Source organism: Ischnura elegans, chromosome 6 (assembly GCF_921293095.1).
Source record: "Ischnura elegans chromosome 6, ioIscEleg1.1, whole genome shotgun sequence".
NCBI classification, from domain to species: Eukaryota; Metazoa; Arthropoda; class Insecta; order Odonata; family Coenagrionidae; genus Ischnura; species Ischnura elegans.
This window is the reverse complement of record NC_060251.1, coordinates 2,506,487-2,523,531: the sequence shown is the minus strand read 5'-3', so window position 1 is coordinate 2,523,531 and position 17,045 is coordinate 2,506,487. Positions and strand designations below refer to the sequence as shown.

General features: G+C 43.3%; 1 protein-coding gene across 1 annotated transcript; it reads right to left on the bottom strand.

Moving 5' to 3' along the window:
- Positions 1–254: 254 nt before the first annotated feature.
- Positions 255–1,830, bottom strand: LOC124160401. Its single transcript, XM_046536236.1, has 2 exons — positions 450–1,830; positions 255–334 (listed from the first exon to the last, which is right to left on the bottom strand). The coding sequence occupies exons 1-2, from the start codon at positions 1,828–1,830 to the stop codon at positions 255–257; spliced, it is 1,461 nt and encodes a 486-aa protein (XP_046392192.1).
- Positions 1,831–17,045: the final 15,215 nt, after the last annotated feature.

Below are 17,045 nucleotides of genomic sequence, written 5' to 3'. Positions count from 1 at the left end.
TATCGGGGCAGCCAACTTACAGAATCAAGGAAAACATACAAAAAATGAATATGGCTTACCACCGAAACAAGTAATTTAACAATAAATATTTAGTTTTTTTAAATTTAAATGAAATTTAGTCGATTTTATCGCTGCCTCCCATGAGCCTCCGAAGTGCGGCGCGTACGGTGGGATAAAGGTCCACTGCGTCCCCGTGTTGCTCAGCTGACAGCCGACTTCTTTATAGAAGGATGAGGATTGCTGGAACATTGTCTTCAATTCTTGCGCAGCTCCTCGGAAGGTTGAGGCGTTGTCGCTGTAGAGAAAATAACAAGCACCTCTTCGCGAAACAAATCTGCGAAAAGCAAGGAGAAAAGTGTTAGTGGTAAGATCAGATACACATTCAAGGTGAACGGCCTTCGTTACCATACAGATAAAAAGACAAATATATCCTTTATATGCTTTGTGACCCCGACCCTTAGTAGCCCTCAGGAGGAATGGACCAGCATAGTCCAGTCCAGTAGATAAGAATGGTCTTTGGGGTTTAACCCTTTCTTCTGGAAGATCACCCATGCGTTGCACCAGAGTCTCTCCACGAAACCGGGCGCAGGTCACACAGGTCCGGATTTCTCGCTTTACCACCACGCGGCTGCGGATGATCCAGTGCCGTTGCGCTAGGTACGCTGCTGTAGCTTGCAGTCCGCCATGAAGAGTGACTGCGTGTGCGTGGCGCACCAGCAGCACGGTGAAATGGTGATCCTTTGGAATGATGATGGGATGTTTCTCGTCATAGTCCAGCACTGCATTTCTTAGCCGACCACCCACGCGAAGTAGTCCATCCGCATCGCAAAACGGTCGAAGAGGTAGCAGGGATGAGGACCTTTTCAGGGATTTCCCAGACGTCAAGGCTGCAAGTTCGTCTCGGAATGCTGTGGACTGCGTGCTCCTGATTACCGCAGTCAGAGCTTGGGCACGCTCCTCGGGGGAGAAAAATCCCGAGCGTTTGTGGCTTTTATCCCTGAAATTGTGTAACCATCTTAGGCACAGAGACATGACGTTTAGCAGGCGCAGGTATGATGAAAATCTTTGTAATACATCACCTGAGTTATGAAGGGAAGTTGCAGAGTGGTTTACGGCCATCCGCATCTCCGAATCCTCAGCACCTGATGATTCGGGTTTCCCACAGCTCCACCCCTCTTCCCGGCCGGCAAGCCATGGTGGTCCACTCCACCAGAGAGAGGAGTCCATCAGTTCGTCAGGGCTGATCCCACGGGTTGCGGCATCAGCTGGGTTGAGCTTGGTGTTGACGTAGCTCCACTGGGCCCCCGGAAGCGACGTCTGGATCTCCGAGACGCGATGAGCCACGAAGGTCTTCCACCTTGAGGGGTGGCCACGGATCCAGGCCAAAGAAACTGCTGAATCTGTCCAGCAGAATACTGGCACAGATACGAACTGAAGGCCTTCCACTATTTTCACCAGGAAGCGAGTTAAAAGTACAGCTGCACACAATTCAAGGCGAGGCACACTAACAAGCTTTAACGGGGCGATTTTCGTTTTAGCGGCCAACAGGCTAACATAGCCATCCTCCCCCTCCCCAGCAACACGCAAATACACTGCTGCTGCGTATGCCCTCTCAGAGGCATCGCAGAAACCATGGAGAGAAATGAAAGACACATTCGCCTCTTTAGTACCTACCCATCTAGGGATACTGATTTGCTCTAACATGGATAGTGAAGACCTAAAACTCTGCCAACGTTCAGTAAGTTCCAAAGATAGAACTTCATCCCATCCTACCTTGGACAGCCACAAGTCTTGCAATATAGTTTTGGCCACAATTAGTACAGGCGCCATCCAACCTAATGGATCAAATAATCGGGCTATCTCCGAAAGCACAGTTCTCTTAGTCACTACTGCCTCTCGGCCGGTCGGATGAGCAACCCTCGCACTAAATGTATCTAACACTGGTGACCATCTTACTCCCAAGGTAGCAACCACTTCGGAGTCAGAAAATACTTTCGTCGGATTTTCATCATCCGAACAAAGAGTGGGTTCGATAGATGCCCACTTACTTAATGGAAATCCTCCCCTCGCTAGCAATTCAATTAACTGTCTCTTAACGTCCATAGCATCAATTACATTAGCTGCACCACAAAGAATGTCATCCACGTAAGAATGCCGTGCCACTGCTTTAGCTCCCAAAGGGAATGAATGACCTTCGTCAAGTACCAATTGCCGGAGTACTCTGATAGCTAGGAAGGGGGCTGGAGCCGTACCGTAAGTAACCGTAGTCAGCTTATAATCTGAGATTATTTCGGAAGGATCCTTACGCCAAATAACACGTTGAAAGTCTGAGTCGTCCTCATGCAATCGAATTTGGCGGAACATTTTCACTATGTCCGAAGTAAAAGCCACTCGAAAAAAACGCCAGCGCGTTAGAATCAACCACAAATCCGGTTGCTGACGAGGTCCACTCAACAATAAATCATTTAAAGAATTACCAGAGGCACTCTTAAAAGATGCATTAAATACAATTCGAACTTTACGCGTTTCGTCATTTTCTTTCGAAACAGCATGGTGTGGCAAGTAATATAATTGATCGCTCGCACTAGTAAGTTCCATGTGACCTAGATTTAAGTATTCCGTCATAAATGCGGCATACTTCTCCCTCAAAACAGGTTGACTTCTGAGTCGATTCTCGTTTTTCAAAAATAATTTCATAGCTGACTCCCGAGAAGGATACAATTTCAGCGAATTGTTTGGCCTGAATGGCAAACGTACTACATATCTCCCATCAGAGTCCCTGCGGTGAGTCGTTTTAAAATGATTTTCACAATAAGAATCCTCTTCTGACGGCGGTGTTACCGTGGAAACTTCCTCAAGGGACCAAAATTTCTGAATCTCATCCATCACCCTTTCATATGCTTGCACATGCATAGCGGTAGCACAGTCATTTTGAAATTGCATATCCTTCGCACGCGAAACAGGTCCCATTAACACCCATCCAAAAGGAGTTAAACGAGCAGTAGGACTTCCTACCGGCCCTTCGCGAACTGCACTTAAAAGTATTTCCCCGCAGACATCGGCGCCCAAGATGAGGTCAACTGATGAAGGAATGGCATGAGTTGGATCCGCAAAGGACAACCCCTCCAGATGAGACCATGGGTGCAATTTTGCATAGTGGGAGGGCGTAAGAGCGGTTAGCCTTTTAAGCACCAAGGCTTGAAGATCTAGTTTAAAGTTTCTGTCGAAGGAGGATGTAACTGTCACGTTTACCATGCTCAAAGCAGAACCCACTTCATGACCTTGTATGCCCATGATCGGAACGCTGACCTTAGATCCCCGAAGTCCCAGAGTTTGCGCCAACCATTCCGTAACAAAAGACGTATCAGACCCAGTGTCTATGAGTCCTCTCACTGTGATACATTTTCCCGTAAGTGATTCAACCTGGGCATAAAAAGTCGCTAAAAGAACCACTCGACTTGAAGAGCTCGCGCGACATAACACTGCGCCGGGGGGAGTCGAAGGGGAAATCGTGGGCGACTTTAATGGTATGGCATCAGCCGATTGAGAATTATCCGCGAGTCTCGGAAATGCTTCATGCAGTAGCGTATGGTGCTTGCTGCCACACGCTAGACACCGACCTGATGATCGACACCGACTCGCTTCGTGATTACGAGAAAGGCAATTTAGGCAAAGAGAAAGCTTGATGACTTCTTCTCTTCGTTCCTCAGGTTTAAGAGCCTTAAAACCTAAGCAAAAGCTCAAAAAATGACCCCTTGAACAGAGCGGACAAGCGGCATTATTTCTTCTCGAAGACTTTGTCGACACTGCATTCAACATTTTACTCGACTGACTCGGTGATTTCACTGACAAGGGGAGACCACGAACCTTGCTACGCCTTTTTCAATGCCATATTTTTTTTGGCGTTAGGGATGCCGAACGGTTCTCGGAAGTGGAAGTCGTTCCGTTGAATGGGCCTTAGTTTAGCAGTAATTAATTGTTTTTCATATGGTAATTTGAACATGACGAATATGTCTGAGAAACAGCACGGCTCCCTCCAGTATTGGGGCTGGTGTAGTGGTTAGCGTCGTTGGCTTCCACCCTAAGGGTCATGCGTTCGCGGCCCGAAGGTGGAAGTTTTTTTTTCGCTTTCTATCTGATCATTATCGTTCTATTTCGATTTAATTTCAATTACAGCAAGCCTTGGCAGAATGATAAATTTTTTATCGCTGTTGTGGCTTTTACATATTTAAACATTGTTACCCCAAACGCGGACATGGGAAGAATACTAGGAAGGGTTTGTTTTCGCTCTTACTTTAATGTTTTGGCTACCTTACACTGTTCGACTTACAAATCAAAAATGAAAAGAACTTATTGCGAGTCCACTTAACATTAAAGATAGTGGTGAGCAGCAGCATGCATGCAATTGTAATAAGGAAGAACTCAAAACGAATATTAATTACCTTATCTCTCAAACACTCTCGTAATTCACATCGCTGGAAAAAAAGTTTATTAACAAAGTGCCTCCGTAATAAAATAACCCTTCCGAAATATTATATCGATTAAAAAATATTATGAAATAAAAGTTGATTATTTAAAATCAACGATGTACACCAAATTTGTCTCTATCTCGCCGCTCCCCAAATTTTTCAGTAGCCCTTCCCCTATGAACACAGGAGGACCACCTAACCATGTAATTTCTGCGAAAATAGAGACCGTTAGGGCTCCCCTTCCATCTTTCGACGTGTTTTCGAGGGGGGCAGCTCAGGATACGTTTTTCAGGGTGCAATAAACATATGCCCGTGTTTCAGCGTTCTCTCCTTCAACAAGGCTTTGTTTTGGGCGAACTCACTTCGGGTTTGCATCCGCTCCTGTTCAGTTCTTGTGTGGTCACGACGTGTTTTGCGAGTAATTCTCTTTTTCTAGTGACAAGTGGAATATTACGGAAGTGAAAAGGTGTTCGAGCAAATTACACCGAGTTCGACTTGTTTTTGATTCCCTGCAAATCAAGAAATCAATAGTAGTGTTCCTTCTTTTGTGTGCAATGGATATAGCAAGTACATCCAGTGCGTCAGTTCTATCGGAGAGAGAAGGCAGCACACAATGCCTTCTTGATTATTCCAAAGAAGACGCCACCGGCGCGGTGATATACTTCCAAGGTAAGCCAATAGTAATTAGCAATTCATCATTACATTTCTTACTTGGAATTCTGTATAAGTTATAGTTGAATAAATATTTTGTCTCGAGCGCATGCTTGTGAAGCGTTTATTTAAATTCGTTCACTTAATAGAGGGATATCATCAATTTAAAATTGCATGCTGTATGAATATTTTTTTATCAAGTGATTGCAAAAATTTTGCATTGATATTCCACAGATACTCTGAGGGAAATGAATGTTATTAAAGACCCCTTAAATCTTGAGGTATCGAGAAAGGCGCGTCTAATTGGTGAGAAAGCTGTAAGCAATTTCATGGAAATTCTAGAAGAGAACATGTTCGTGGAAGAGGAAGAACTCTTCCTAGAGAACGAAGATGTGGAGGCAGATTTTATTTCCGATGGTGAGAGCGAAGAGGAGTCAGCCGAAAGCAGCTCGCCCCCGTCGCAAAGTGCCGGTGAATGCTATTAACCTTCACCAAAATCCCCGAAATTCGTGCGAGTTTCTTTGGATACCAAAATTAAAGTGGTTAATCTGTCAAAAGAACACCCGAATTGGTCGCTAGCTACCCTCAAGAAGCGAGGATCCCATTTACTGACCAGGAAATTTCAACTCAAGGCATGGAATAAAGACATTGAGAAAGGAGGAACGCGGTTAGATAAGTGCGAAATGATAAAGAAATGCACCTACGATAGATTTTGTGAGGCAAGGAAAAGGAATGAGCATGTTACGTCCAGATCACTCCAGCAGTGGGCGTTAGCCGTGGTTTATCAGCACATGTCACCAGAATTTCAGTTTTCTGCCTCTAGGTCGTGGCTTATTAAATTCAAAACGGAGTTCAAAATTCGACAAAGAAAAGTGACAAATTATGTTACTCATAGGGACATACAATCATTTGATGATATACTAAAGAGTGCAGAGCTATTTCAAAAGCAAGTTAGTAAACTTATGCCTAAATACGCTCCAGAGTACGTGATAAATACGGATCAAACTGGCTGTGAGTATCGAGTGGATATCAAACGGACTTTAAGTCATCGGGGAGAAAAATCAGTGATCCTGTGTGCTGGAGACAGAAACAAGGTGACGCATTCGTACACGGCTCAATACGCTATAACCTCAGCCGGTGAACTTTTACCAAAAGTTTTTCTCTGTATGCAGGAAGTAGGAGGGGTATTCGGTCCAAGAGTGAGGAAAAATGTCGAGGATTTGGAAGAAAGGTGGAAGAACGTTGTAGTGACTTCCTCCAAGTCTGGAAAATTGACGACTGATGTGTACAAGGTATTTTTGAGAAATGTGCTGAAACCATACGTCTCCACAAATCAATTCCTCCTTATTATAGATTCATGGGGGGTCAAACTAACCCTGAAATATACGATGAAATATTTATTGATGACAATGACCTGCCAACATGCCAATTAAAAATTATTCCACCAAAATGCACACCGATTTGCCAACCCTGCGACGTGTATTTTTATCGCCAGGTGAAACTATTTATTTCTCGCATTCAAAACTGCTCCTATCTCCTTGAAGAGAACCGTGAAATAAGTTCGAGAGAAGACGAAATACGAATACATTCGCTGGTGCACGACCAACTCTCATCACCAAAATACAAATGCATGCTTCAATACGCATGGTATTCGTCAAAACTTGTACAGAGCAGAAGCTTTTTCCAAAATGTGCGTCAGGTTTGTTTCCCAGACGAAGTTTTGAGGGGGAACTGTGTCTGTGGGAGGCAGTGCTTCATAAGATGTTCTTGGTGCGCAATTATAATGTGTTTCGTTTGTTTTTATGATGATTACCACCCAAGTACCTGTTCCCACAAACTCCCGGCGAATGTGAATAATTAGTAAAAGAATGTCAAAAATAGAACAAATTTGCAATGTATGTTCCGCATTTTTCAATAGAAACTTCATTTCCCTTTGGTTACAATAGAAAATAATAACGTCACGTGGTAATGGGTATTTGAGTACCACAGCACAATCCTCGAAAGAACGGTCATATATGTATGGCGGGGAGGTGGGGGTTATTTGGAGAGGAGGTGGAGTGCAGTGAACGACCTATGGTCGGCAGTGAGAGGGTGGTGTGCAGAGGCATTAGGAATGGGCGGAGGGTTTTAAAACATTCATCGGTTGGGAATCCCTAAAATTTTGTCCCGTGGTGAAACGGTTGTTCCCACTCCCGAATATGAGATGGATTCGCACAGCTGCAACTATGGTACCCCGTGGTGAAGTGTACCTATTGTCGCAAGGAAAACGAAGGGTAGTACGGGGGTCCCATGTTGTGAGTGGAGGAGCCGCAGGCCATTACTCCGGACGCAGGTGGTTTCCAGCAGGTTGCAGGGTGGGCGCCGATGACGCCGGTTCTTTGGAAGTCGGTGGAAAATCCTGGGGAGTTGGGGAGATTTCGCGGCGGTAAGGACATAGAGAAGCTTCGCTCTGTACGAATTCTTTCGTCAACTATGGAAGCGAATGTGAGAAGGGAATTCCCAGCCTTTCAGCCTGGAGTCGTATGCGGTGAAGAGAGGTCATTTTTTGGAAAATGGTGGCGGGCGGGGAAGAATTGGATTAGTGACCATGGTCTATGAGAAAGTAAGTCTTCTGATTTGCCATAATTTCTAACATATGAGGCGTATCTTTCCAACATATACAAAGAAATAAATAAGGTAATTTTGTCTCATCTCATCTCATGTTCACATGACTCGAAATCGCTGGATATTCCGTAACGAACGTAAAATATAATTCTGAAAACTTTGCTTGTGATATTTTGTTTATATTATGTGGAATTTAATGTTATTTCCCTCTCGCACTTTAATTATTTTAGTACTTTGTAAGTAAACTTCTTTTTCCAGCGATGTGAATTGCGAGAGTGTTTGAGAGATAAGGTAATTAATATTCGTTTTGAGTTCTTCCTTATTACAATTGCATGCATGCTGCTGCTCACCACTATCTTTAATGTTAAGTGGACTCGCAATAAGTTCTTTTCATTTTTGATTTGTAAGTCGAACAGTGTAAGGTAGCCAAAACATTAAAGTAAGAGCGAAAACAAACCCTTCCTAGTATTCTTCCCATGTCCGCGTTTGGGGTAACAATGTTTAAATATGTAAAAGCCACAACAGCGATAAAAAATTTATCATTCTGCCAAGGCTTGCTGTAATTGAAATTAAATCGAAATAGAACGATAATGATCAGATAGAAAGCGAAAAAAAAACTTCCACCTTCGGGCCGCGAACGCATGACCCTTAGGGTGGAAGCCAACGACGCTAACCACTACACCAGCCCCAATACTGGAGGGAGCCGTGCTGTTTCTCAGACATATTCGTCATGTTCAAAGTACCATGTGAAAAACCGTAGCCTACGTTATTCATAAGGCCGTCCAACGTGAGCTGTAAACGGGCAGAATGAGCATGTCTGGAGTTAGTTCCAGTTGTCGCCGCTGGCGCTGTTTTGAGAACAAAATTCGTATGGGAATGAATGGCGAACATTTGAAACAGATGCGATTTTTGTCAAAATTAGTTCTCTTTTCGTGATTATGCTAACATTTACCATATTTATTTAATTTTGGCCTTTATTTTTTGGTATTTTTCACGGAATAATGTTTTCAAAATTATAGGCATTTCCGACAAAGTGATATTTTCCTAAACGCAGGTCCTGTTACAGTGTCCGTTTCTTTTTTAGCATAATTGTCCAGAAGTGGCCTCAAAAATTTTTGTAATATTACACGAAGCAATACCGGGTTTGTGCATTGCTTACAAGCAAATTCCTTCAGAAATCTTGGTAAAATGAATGTCAGTAATTGCTCTTCAAGTAGCTGGCGTTGCAGAAAGAGTATTGCCCGAATATAAAATTTTGCTGTCAAGTTTGCGCACCGCTTACACTGGGAAATATATAAAGTTTTTGCTAGGATAACGATCTATCTATGATCTATTCAAATGGTTCACTAATAACAGTGAGGGAGCACTTTTTTGACATGCGGCGAGAGGTTCCAGACACCCTATACATTCAGTTCTCTCCTCTGCGATTCGGACTAGGTAACCCGCCACGAAAGCTACTGCAGCTTCTCTCATATATATTTCAAATATATAAGCGATGGTCACTTGGGGAAATTTGTTAATAATAATTAATTAACTATCAAATAATTAATCAGTCGACAAACACTTTTTCAGTAACCTTACCTGGAATAGGTCTACTTAATATCTCGAGAAGATCTTCCGGTTCCGTTGCAGGAGTTTCATGGCCCTTAGAAATGCTATTGAGTTTCCTGATAAGCAACAGTGATTTGCCATCTTCAGAGTCATTTACTCTATCGCAGAGAGGTAGACAGTTTTGAAATTCAAGTTCTTGGCATGTTTTCACTGTTTTCCTGCTGTCGGTAGAGTAACTTGACGTAGTCACTGGAAACGTTTACTCCGTCAGATGTCAGTCTACGGTCAAGAAACTGATTTCTCGTGTTCTCAAGGGTGTGACTAAAATCGTAGCTAAAGAATAGAGGCCGAAATGGGGCCACAAGGCGCGCAATGGAATACTGTCTTCTGAATTAACGCAAATGAATCCTTTCTTCCACTCATCTATTCGAACATACTATGGTGTTTACTCTTTGGCCATCTGTGAAAATTCCCACAAAAAATGTAATTTAACTAGTTTAATAGAGGAACACGTTTTGCTCAATTCCACCCAGTTTTCTTACAATTTTACGCTGTTTCTTGCGGAAAAAAATGACGTGATACTTGCCAGGACCCCCCTCCCCTCCACGTGAGATTGGGTGAGAATCGGTTCGACCCCCTTGCCCCTGAACGATTCACGCAATCAATGAGTACCCCTTACAGAGAGATAGAGTGGTACGCATAGGCGGATCCAGGGGGGGGCACAGGGGCACGTGCCCCCCCCCCCCCCAGATCCTTTAAAATATGCTAGATTTTTAATGCGGTCCCAATATCATTTCGCTTGTTTTGTATGACGAGGTATCCTTGTGCCCCCCCCCCCTTGAACAAAATCCTGGATACGGCCTTGCTTGTGCCCCTCCCAGAAAGAAATCCTGGATCCGCCCCTGAATTGGTACGGCAGTTTACATAACAAAATCCGAAATCAAGAAAAAGCTGTTTTTTAACCCACAATGTCACACCTTGCTTTCTTTTCTTGTGGTATGCTTTCTTTCCTTTTATAGTGGTACGTCATGTAGTATATCGAAACCTGCTGCGTGAACGGCGGTGATATATCCATGAATTTGCCATGAGAAAATATTCCCCTGAAACGGGAATCGAGGCTGTGATCTTGGATTTCCAGGCCACTGAGCAGACTTTCTTTGATTCCCATGGCAATTGTTCCGAGGCTCATGGTACAAGATGAGAGTGGCGGATCTATGGGGAGGGGAGACGCTTAGGAGTCGTAACATACGCTATAGATAAAAATTGAAATTTTCATATGTCACTACTTTGACGTAAAGCATATAGCTAAATTTTCCGGTAAATTTACCAACTATAACGAGTCAAAATACAAATTATTTTTAACCTTATAGGGCCTATTTTAACGCTTTGGAACTGATAAAACGATCTACTACACCTGCATAATATAGTGTCTTTTTCATCAAAGAATTAGTCTAAAACAGCCGTTTTTGAGTCTGGAAAATCCTTACTTTCAAAATCCCCGAACCCCCCTTCGCCTAGGGGGAAATTCCCGTGGTTGTGTAGTAATTCACGAAGATAGGCCCACCACCTAGTTGGTGCAGATCTATATCCGTCACTGCTAGATTTTAAACCCTTGTGGTTCGTCAAGGATGTCAACGCGGGAAAAAAGGACTTCAATGAAGCCGCAACCCAAGACTAGAGCTAGGGCGTTGCAGGGGGGCGTGTGCCTCTGGCGAAGATTTCAGAGGGGAGCAGAAAATTTTGAAACATTTATTACAAAAGTTATTTAACTTTCATAATTAAATTAGTTGGCCAAAATAATTAAAAATCATTTTAAACTAATATTAATAAAAGTTCTTCACAGCATACATACGGCGAGTAATTTCAACTAACGCACCATAAAAAAATGGATTACAGAGGTATTATATTTTAGGGGTGGAAGAGAGAAAGGGATCACGGGAGGGATAGTGGCAAACTGATTGTTGCACCCCCTGACAAAAGTCCTAGTTCTGGCCCCTTCACGACCGGTTAAGAGTCTCAATCCTGCCCTAAAGACGCGCATGGCGGTATGACCGCAGTTCGATTCCTGGTTCAGGAGATTTTTTTCTCATGGCAATTCTTGTATATTTGATAAGTTTTGGTTAGTGAGTAATCATTTCCATCGAAAAATGTTTTGCAATAGGGTCCAAAATCAATCGCCTTAGGACTAATTTTCTCGAGACCTCGTTAAAATAAATATCCTCGCTTTTTCTCATACTTCATTATTTTTCCCTGCAAAACACCCTAAAGGTGGCTTGCTGGGTATTATGTTGATTTACAAGTATTAGAAAGAATTTAGAGCCTCTCTTAAGATAAAAATAACGTAATTTCATCAGTTCCGTTGCTATTTCCCGTAAGATCTCATGTAATTCATGTTCTCAAAAGAGCGCCTCTACCGGCCGAAGACTCAACTACGTGCGCTGTCCCAGCTTTTTCCCGACGTTGGACGGCCTTGTATATAACGTAGGCTACGGAAAAACAATTAAATACTGCTAAACTAAGGCCCATTCAACGGAACGACTTCCAGTTCCGAGAACCGTTCGGCATCCCTATCGCCAAAAACATATGGCATTGAAAAAGGCGTAGCAAGGTTCGTGGTCTCCCCTTGTGAGTTATTTCGACCCCTTTTTGACTCTGAATTTGAAGCCGAATTGGAAGAAGCTACTTCTCTTGAAGCGTCCAAGGCACGAATTTGGTTTTCAAGGAAATCAGACAAACTCAAAAAGGACGGCACCGCACTCATTTCTGAGTGAGATAATTCCCACTGGAACCGTGTAGAAGAATCGAGTTTACTGACTAAAAGGAATACGAACCATTCGTCCCATGCTTGAACTGGCTTTTGAAGGCTTTCAAATACCCTAGTAGTTTGGCGAAATTGATCTAGGACTCGCTTCAGTTCATAGGAAGTCGCCTTTTGCATGTTTGGGAGTTCAAACAAACTCTTCATATGAAAATTTGAAAGAACTCTAGCGCTACCATACCGCTTCTCCAAGTCATTCCACGCCCCTGGGTAATTCGCCCCAGAGATAGGCAAATTTTGTATTACTTCAGCGGCAGGCCCACGTAGGTGGGTTTTAAGATATAAAAGTTTGTGCACATTTGATAAGTCTGGCGCCTCATCCACTAGCTTTTGGAATTGCTCTTTAAAACTTTCCCATTCTAACAGGTCGCCAGAAAAAACAGGTAATTCTATTTTCGGAAGATTAGAATTAACTGAGGCGCTACGTGATACTTCATTTTCACATGAATTCGATCGTTTTAATTGAGACACGTAATCAGATATGTTAGACAAAGCGTCGATATAAAGCTCCTCCACACGCGAAAAGTGATCATTTTTCACGTACTCTGTCTTAGCGGCTCCGGCTTGCTCCAAAACTACGTAGTGGACCGAAAGAAATGCATTCCAATACGAATCAAGCAAGTCCTTACGTTTCTCGAGTAAGTTAGCGGTTAGTCTGTCCTTGCCCAATTTCATCGTATTTGACCAAAAACGAGAAATAAGTTCACTTTTACTCATTTGAGTTTGCACAAGGCTTTCTAGATCCTTCGACATGCTTCAAAGTGAATCATTGAACACGAAATAAGACGATCGAAGGAATAAAAGTTTCAACAGTCAATCTCACCAAAAACCAGATGAAGATGAAGCAGGCCGTGTAGAGCAGAAATTTCTTCAAAGTCCTAGGGAAGCACACACCCTGGCAGATGGAGTCGTAGAAAAACCATCACTATTGAAGAAAAATTGTCGAACCACGTGGCTTCTAGAAATTTCCACCTAAAATAAAAGTCCATTAAGTGCCGAAAAAAGTAGAAAAATTTCACAATACTGCACGTATTAAATGCTGGAATCGTAGTAAAACCGGAATAGATCCGGCCCGAAGGACCAAATTTTATGTTGAAATAAAGTGAAATCTGTTATTCAGCTGAACTTCTTTAATGGTGGGTACAGAGTGCAGGGTCATATATAGTGGAGGGGAAGAAAGCCAGCGAGGGGTAGCTTTAGTATTAAACGGGAAGATGGGTAAGCGTGTGGTAGGTATAGACCAGGTAAGCGATAGGATTCTGGTGGTAGAAATTGAGGCGCGGCCCACCAACCTTGTGGTGGTCCAGGTTTACATGCCCACTAGCAATCATAGGGAGGAAGAAGTAGACGAGGTGTATGAACAGCTCGAGGAAATAATTAGAGACACACCGGGTAAGAAAAATCTGGTAGTGATGGGGGACTGGAACGCCTCAGTCGGGGAAGGGAGGAATGGAAACGAAATAGGAGATTTTGGTCTAGGAATACGGAACGACAGGGGAGAGAAAGCAGCAGAATTTTGTAGGAGAAACAAATTATTCATCACAAACACGTGGTTCAATCATCATAAAGGGCGAAGGTACACGTGGAAAAGTCCAGGGGATGCGGGGAGATATCAAATAGACTACATTATGGTAAGACAGAGGTTTAGGAACAGTGTGAAAAACTCGCGCAGCTTCCCTGCAGCGGATGCGGATTCGGACCACAATCTAGTGCTCATGAAATGCAACGTAAGATTCAAAAGACTTATGAAAGTTAGGAAGGCGAAGAAATGGAACGTAGAAGCCCTGAAGGGGAGTATGAGGAGAGAATATCAGGAGCTAGTGGACATTAGTATACGGGAGATTGAAAGTACCAAGACGGTGGAGGAAAGATGGGATAATATAAAAACGGGAATAGTCAAAGCGGCGGAGAAGTCAATTGGTTACGTTGACAGTAGAAGGATAAAGAAGCCGTGGATAACGGAGGCAATGGTTAATGAAATGGAGGAGAGGAGGAAGTGGAAGAACGTGGACACAGAACAGGGCAAAAGAATGTATAGGGAATTGAATAATCGATTACGACGTGAAACTAAGAGGGCAAGGGAGGCTTGGTGGAAAAGACAGTGCGAGGAAATGGAAAAGTTCCAGAAGGATGGAGAAGTAGGCGCGTTGTACGCCAAAGTTAAGTCGCTATCGGGCGGCAAAAGAGGACAAGCCATGTCTAAAATTAAGGCTAAAGATGGGAGGATGCTAACCGAGCGGGAAGAGGTACAGGGTAGGTGGAAGGAATACGTGGAGGACCTGTATGACGGAACGAACAGACCAGAGAGATTGACTCTAGAGGAGGAAAGTGCAGTGGAGGAGGATAATCTTGGGCCGGAGATATTAGATTCAGAAATAGAGAGAACACTCCGTGATATGAAGGCTAGGAAAGCAGTAGGCGTGGACAACATCCCGTGTGAGCTTCTGAAGAATCTAGGGAAGGAAGGTAAGAAAAGGTTTTTCGAACTAGTGCGCGAGATCTATGAGGAGGGATGTTGGCCGGAGGATTTCGTGAAGACGGTTTTAATTCCGCTTCCGAAAAAGAAGAAAGCTGTGGAATGCGGAGATTATAGGACTATCAGCCTAATATCCCATGCGGCTAAAGTAGTGCTGAGGATATTGAACAGACGAATGGAGGCGAGGGCAAACGAGTATTTGGGCGAAGATCAGTTTGGTTTCAGAAAAGGGAAGTCAACTCGTGATGCAATAGCAATAATGAGGTCCCTCGTGGAGAGGAACCTAGAATATGAGCAGGACGTATATGTGTGTTTCGTGGATTTTGAAAAAGCGTTTGATAGGGTGAACTGGGTAAAGTTAATGGATATTCTCAAGAGAATAGGTGTTGACTGGAGGGATAGACGACTGATTTGTAATCTGTATATGGCCCAGACTGCGCAAGTGAGGATAGCGGACGGAGAATCTGGGTGGGCAAGCATTGGCCGAGGTGTGAGGCAAGGCTGTCCTCTATCGCCACTGCTCTTTAACGTGTATGCTGAAGAGATGGTAAGGGAAGCGTGGGATGAGTTAGAAGCTGGGATAAAAGTGGGAGGAATGATGTTCAAATCAGTGAGATTCGCGGATGACCAGGCGTTGATCAGTCAGTCAGCAAGGGGGCTTCAGGCCCTAGTGGATGCGTTATACGAACGTTGCGAGGAGTTTGGGATGAGGATTAATCACAAGAAAACTAAGGTAATGCGGTTTTGTAAAGCATCACGAGCGAGGAATGTGAGACTCAAGATAAAGGTGGGTGGTGAAAAACTTGAGCAGGTTGAGCAATTCAACTATTTAGGCAGTACGTTAGAGGAAAACGGATACAGTAGTAAGGACATAAGGAAGAGAATCGCATTAGCGAAGGAGGCATTCATGAACAGGAAGGAGCTTCTTAGAGGATCGTTGTGTAAGAGTTTAAAGAAAAGGTTAGTGAAGAGTTTGATCTGGAGTGTAGCTCTCTACGGTGCGGAAACGTGGACTCTGAGGAAAGAAGACGAGAGAAGATTGGAGGCGTTCGAGATGTGGGTATGGAGAAGAATGGAGAGGGTGAAATGGACGGAGAGGAAAAGGAACGACGAAGTGCTGGATATGGTTGGCGAGGAGAGAAAGCTTTTAGATGAGATACGCAGGAGACAGAAGGTTTGGATGGAGTTAGTGCTTAGCGGTGAGGGGATGTTGAAAATGGTGTTGGAGGGTAGAATGTTGGGGAAACGAGGGAGGGGAAGGAAAAGAATAGGATTTTTAGATAGATTGAAAGAGATTAGGCCTTACAGTGAATTAAAGAAGGCAGTGCTGGAAGGAAAGGGAGGCTCCCAGATCACCTCTTTAGTACTCCTTGGAAACCTACCTTAATCGGTAGAATACTATAATAATAAACAGAGTGCAGGCCAACTTCACAAGGCACGGTTCGGTGTAAGAGAGAGAGAGAGAGAGAGAGAGTGAGTATGCCGGGCGCGACGATACTCCTGCTCGGCCCAGCGCATGCGCACTAGACCTCTCCCTCCCCCTCCATCGCCACCTGGAGGGAATTCAAAAAGCCTAAACAAACATAAAAAAACTTCGAATTTCACTTTCACTATTACCGTAACCAAAATATGACCAAAACAAACAACAGCGCAACGAAATTCGTGAAATGTAAACACTGACAAATGCTCCAAATGAATTGGCAACAGGTATTAAAATCTAACAGAACTTAGAGGCGAACAAACGAATGAAAATTAATATACGTTCGATGTATCCTCTAAGTACAACTAGCTCAAATATGAAACATATCCTTCGCAATAGTTAGATACCTTAGATCGAAATGTATAGGGTTGATTGAACCAGCATGGAAGAAATAAATAATTTCGTCGAAGATGTTACATTCACAACTCACTTCACTTGTCGCTTCACTCTTTACTTCATCGTCTATATGCAATCAATTCACTCAGGGGTACATTAAAGCCCGTATGACACTTGCCAATTTATTGGCCAATATATCGGCGCGCAATATTGGTTAAAATATTGGGCTTTAGGCATCGTATGACACGTACCAATATTTACACAAATATTGGCCGTTATAGTGTTCTAATACCCCACTAGAGAACGCCAAATAACACAAAATGACAAAAGAGCATCTCAAGACGCAGATTGATTGCCAATGAGCTACAGAATGGGAGGTGGCATAATAATTGTAAATTTAATAACTATTTCGAGGGGCTGCAAAGATATTTTCGAATTGCTCGAAATTTCATTCGGGTGAGTTCCTTGAATGATGAGAGATAGGAAATATTGTGATCTCATAGGTGAGCCAAGATAACGTAGCGGCTCGTTTTGGCTGGAATATGTTCATCGAAAAACAGAGATTGTGTCATCAATTTGGACTTTCACCCGAAAATTTAGCGCTCAAATCATGAAAAATAGTTTAATAATTGTAATTTAAACAAAATATAGACGCAATCG